Source organism: Rhynchophorus ferrugineus, unplaced genomic scaffold, assembly GCF_030347505.1.
Source record: "Rhynchophorus ferrugineus isolate W39M unplaced genomic scaffold, kcgeb_rfMv2 rfM2, whole genome shotgun sequence".
NCBI classification, from domain to species: domain Eukaryota; kingdom Metazoa; phylum Arthropoda; class Insecta; order Coleoptera; family Curculionidae; genus Rhynchophorus; species Rhynchophorus ferrugineus.
In genome coordinates, this window is record NW_027472581.1 from 85,492,298 (window position 1) to 85,495,494 (window position 3,197).

Here is a 3,197-nt window from a genome sequence, read left to right on the forward strand (position 1 = left end):
ATAGCCGAAATAGTTTGTAGGTTAGAGTTGTTTTATTATATATGACAATACCAACACAAATCGAATTTTATAGACAGATTTGGTTACATGTTGACGGACGTATCTGTCTTCATTCTATCATTTTTAAACTAAGTAATGCAAATTATTAAAGCGAGAGAGAAACATGTCAGTTTAAAAGGGATTTTACCTTTTGATAAACTGTGATGACATCAGACATGCATTGGCTATTTTATTGGAAGTACTGTAGTGTTTATATTGTCTAATTTAAGCAAATTTTAGGTGATTTTCATGAATATACAGAAACGTTAAAACGTCAACAAAGCGCTGTTGCCGTATCAAGTGAAATTTAACCCGATTTAGGGAATACACATTCTTCACTTTTGAAGAATTACTATCAAGTATCGATGAATAGTTGTTGCCAAATTTGTATATTTTTCTATTTTACCAAAGCAAACTGTTGGATAAATAAAGGAAATAATATGAGGAATTGATAACACTTTTTTCTTTTTTAAATATCACTCAAGTACAAACTTATATTATATACATTATTTAGATTCAATTTACATTATTTAAAAAGACTACTGAACTGTCACGCCAGAACGTTCGTGAAATTCGTCGTCGTTTACCACGACGTAATCTCGTAACAGATCCTCCTCGTCTTCGATGAGCCCGATGTCTTTGAGAGCGCGTTCGAGAACGTATTCCTTGGCATCACCAGCTGCTTGGATGATGTCCAGTAGATCTTCCAGAATATTCTTCTCATCTTCCAGTTTCTTGATGCCTTGATCGATTAGTTCAATGGATGGGTGATCAGAGGCCAGATCTTTGATCAGCAAAGAGATGTCGGCAACTACAAACGCAACGGAGAGGAAGCTTGATATTTTCGCGAATTCTTTCATCACTGTTGGGACGGTCCGACCTGCGGTAGATTCTTCGTTAAGTATTGAGTATTAGCTGAGTCGAGGCACATTACCAGTTAATCCTAGGATGTTGTAAACGAACTGGAAGCTCTTTTCAGTCATATGGAACGTTTTCCCGATCACCGGCAACGTTTCCAGGGCTACTCGTTCAATGTGATTGAGTTTCACGGCGGTGCTCAAGGTTTTTAGGATATGGTTATTGGGTTTTTCCATAATGTTGATGGTTCCCCTTGCTACTCCTGAAAGAATAATCGTAAAGTTGATGAACACGCTAGCAAACATTTTAATACCTTCAATTACAGTTGTGATAGCTACATCTCTGCTGACACCCTCGTTTGTCAATTTATCGATACATTCGTTGAAGTGAGTTAGACTTCTTTGCATCCAGATGTCGAAAGCTTCCTTCTCTTTCGCCAGTACTTTAATATCATCCATTATAATCGCCGTGGTTTTGTAATCGACATAATCGGTTACTACGTTGGTTAAGCTGCCTGTAACAGACATTACTGCCCCTCCTGTAAATGACAGAGATGTAATCATCAGTCTAAAATATAATATTGTATATTAACCTGCTCCTAAGAGTAACGAGCTCCCTCCAGTTAGTGGCGCCCAAGCCAAAGAGCTCATAACCAAGGCCACACCTGTGGTTCCTACTACAGTACCTGACAATTTCATAACATTACTTTTGTAATGATGACTTTCAGCTTTGGATCGGATTTCCTTAAGTCTGTCAATAATTTCCTCAATTTTTTCTATGTACCCTTGAAGAAATGTTGTATAGTGTTGCCGAACAGGAGGTGGTTCAATCACTTCCTCCAGAGATGGATATAAAGAATCATTTCCTGGTCTACCAGACCCATTATTTTGATGGGAAATGTTGCTTAAGTCATGTAGTGATTCCTGGACAATTAATTATATAGATTTGTATTAATTATTTTCTGTAAAATAGTAGAAGCAGTAATAATTATGACCTTTAAATACTGTTGTCATCAAAATCAAAAGTATTTTTTTCTAGGTGAACCAATTTTAAGGTAATATTATGATCATCAGTAATAAATAATAGCATTTCGATATCTCACATAATGTCATCTGTATAAGACAGAAATTATCTATTTTAGAGTTAAATATGAACATTTGGTTATTTAAGAATATGAGCTCAAAAATTTTTGTGCGCATCTAGTAATACATAGGCATATAAAATATTTACCACATATATCTATTAATTTTGAATACTTACGGGATGATTTACAACGATGTCGTGTGTTGGTACATCTGGATATATTGAGTTCGTTGTTGTTTCCACCATTCTGTCTAGTTAGGTAAGTTAGACTTACGACGCATTAAGTGATATTTAACTGACCTAATTATGTCACCTCCTTTTTCCTAATTATATTGATACAAATCCACGTTATATGCATAAAGCTATTATTTAATTGAGTTTATTTATTACGTTTTAGTATAAAAATATCAATTTACTAAATGTGTGTTTGCAAAACAAAGGCAGTGAAAGGAATACTATTCACATATGATTTTGACATTTCGTTGACCTATATACTAATTCGATGTAATGTGGATAGATGTCACATTAGCTGCGGAAAATAGAGAACTATATTGAAAAACAATTCTCTTTTCTTTTCTTGTATGTTAGGTAGTATCACGCTAGGTGGCGCTGCAATATATCCTGTATCAGTAGAGACGTTTACCGAAAGATGTCTCCACAATGTGTCTGATTGAAAAAAAATATAGGGATCCATCAATATTTTTATTTTGTTATTTCATTATTATTTATTTAAATATATGTATTAAACAATTAATATTGAGGTTTTCACGATATAGGCATATTTTAAGAGATTATCGCCGTGACTATTATCAACTGTATATAATCCTTTGGGAAATTAAATTCCGTAGTCAGATTAATATGATTTCTTCTCTGTTTGATCCGTCCTTTTTTCTCAATTTTCATTCAAGCAACTAATGGGAACTGATTAGCTCTAACGTAACCGCTACCAAATAGTTCGGTAGAGATTTAAAATCCGTTTTACCGGTGAACGACTGGATGATTAATGTCGGGTGTGAGATTTAGTTTTTGAGAGTCTGATCTTGTCTTTCGTTTTTTTTGTTTTTGGGTTTTAAGTTAAACAATGTTCGGATATATTTAGGTATAATTATGTAAAAAACGTATTTTTAAGATCGTTTCCGAATTATATAATCATTTTGTTTGATGAATCATTTTAAAATGTTGATAAGGTAATAAACGTTATTTAAAAGGGATTTGGT

General features: G+C 33.8%; 1 protein-coding gene across 3 annotated transcripts; it reads right to left on the reverse strand.

The window, feature by feature from the left end:
- Positions 1–480: 480 nt before the first annotated feature.
- On the reverse strand, positions 481–2,476 carry LOC143191547 (uncharacterized). Of its 3 annotated transcripts, none has more exons than XM_076396735.1 (6): positions 2,281–2,476; positions 2,158–2,227; positions 1,490–1,820; positions 1,211–1,435; positions 974–1,159; positions 481–919 (listed from the first exon to the last, which is right to left on the reverse strand). In XM_076396735.1, the coding sequence occupies exons 2-6, from the start codon at positions 2,224–2,226 to the stop codon at positions 579–581; spliced, it is 1,152 nt and encodes a 383-aa protein (XP_076252850.1). In that variant the 5' UTR covers position 2,227; positions 2,281–2,476; the 3' UTR covers positions 481–578. The 3 variants fall into 3 exon arrangements, with proteins under 3 accessions (XP_076252850.1, XP_076252848.1, XP_076252849.1); XM_076396733.1 differs by having other exon boundaries at positions 2,158–2,231; positions 2,281–2,471; XM_076396734.1 differs by having other exon boundaries at positions 2,158–2,298.
- Positions 2,477–3,197: the final 721 nt, after the last annotated feature.

Coding starts and splice junctions, on each gene's coding strand:
- LOC143191547 (XM_076396735.1), bottom strand. CDS start 2,226: ATGGTGGAAACAACAACGAACTCAATATATCCAGATGTACCAACACAC. Junction 1,821..2,157: donor ACATCGTTGTAAATCATCCC/GTAAGTATTCAA, acceptor TTAATTGTCCAG/GAATCACTACATGACTTAAG. Junction 1,436..1,489: donor CTCGTTACTCTTAGGAGCAG/GTTAATATACAA, acceptor TGTCATTTACAG/GAGGGGCAGTAATGTCTGTT.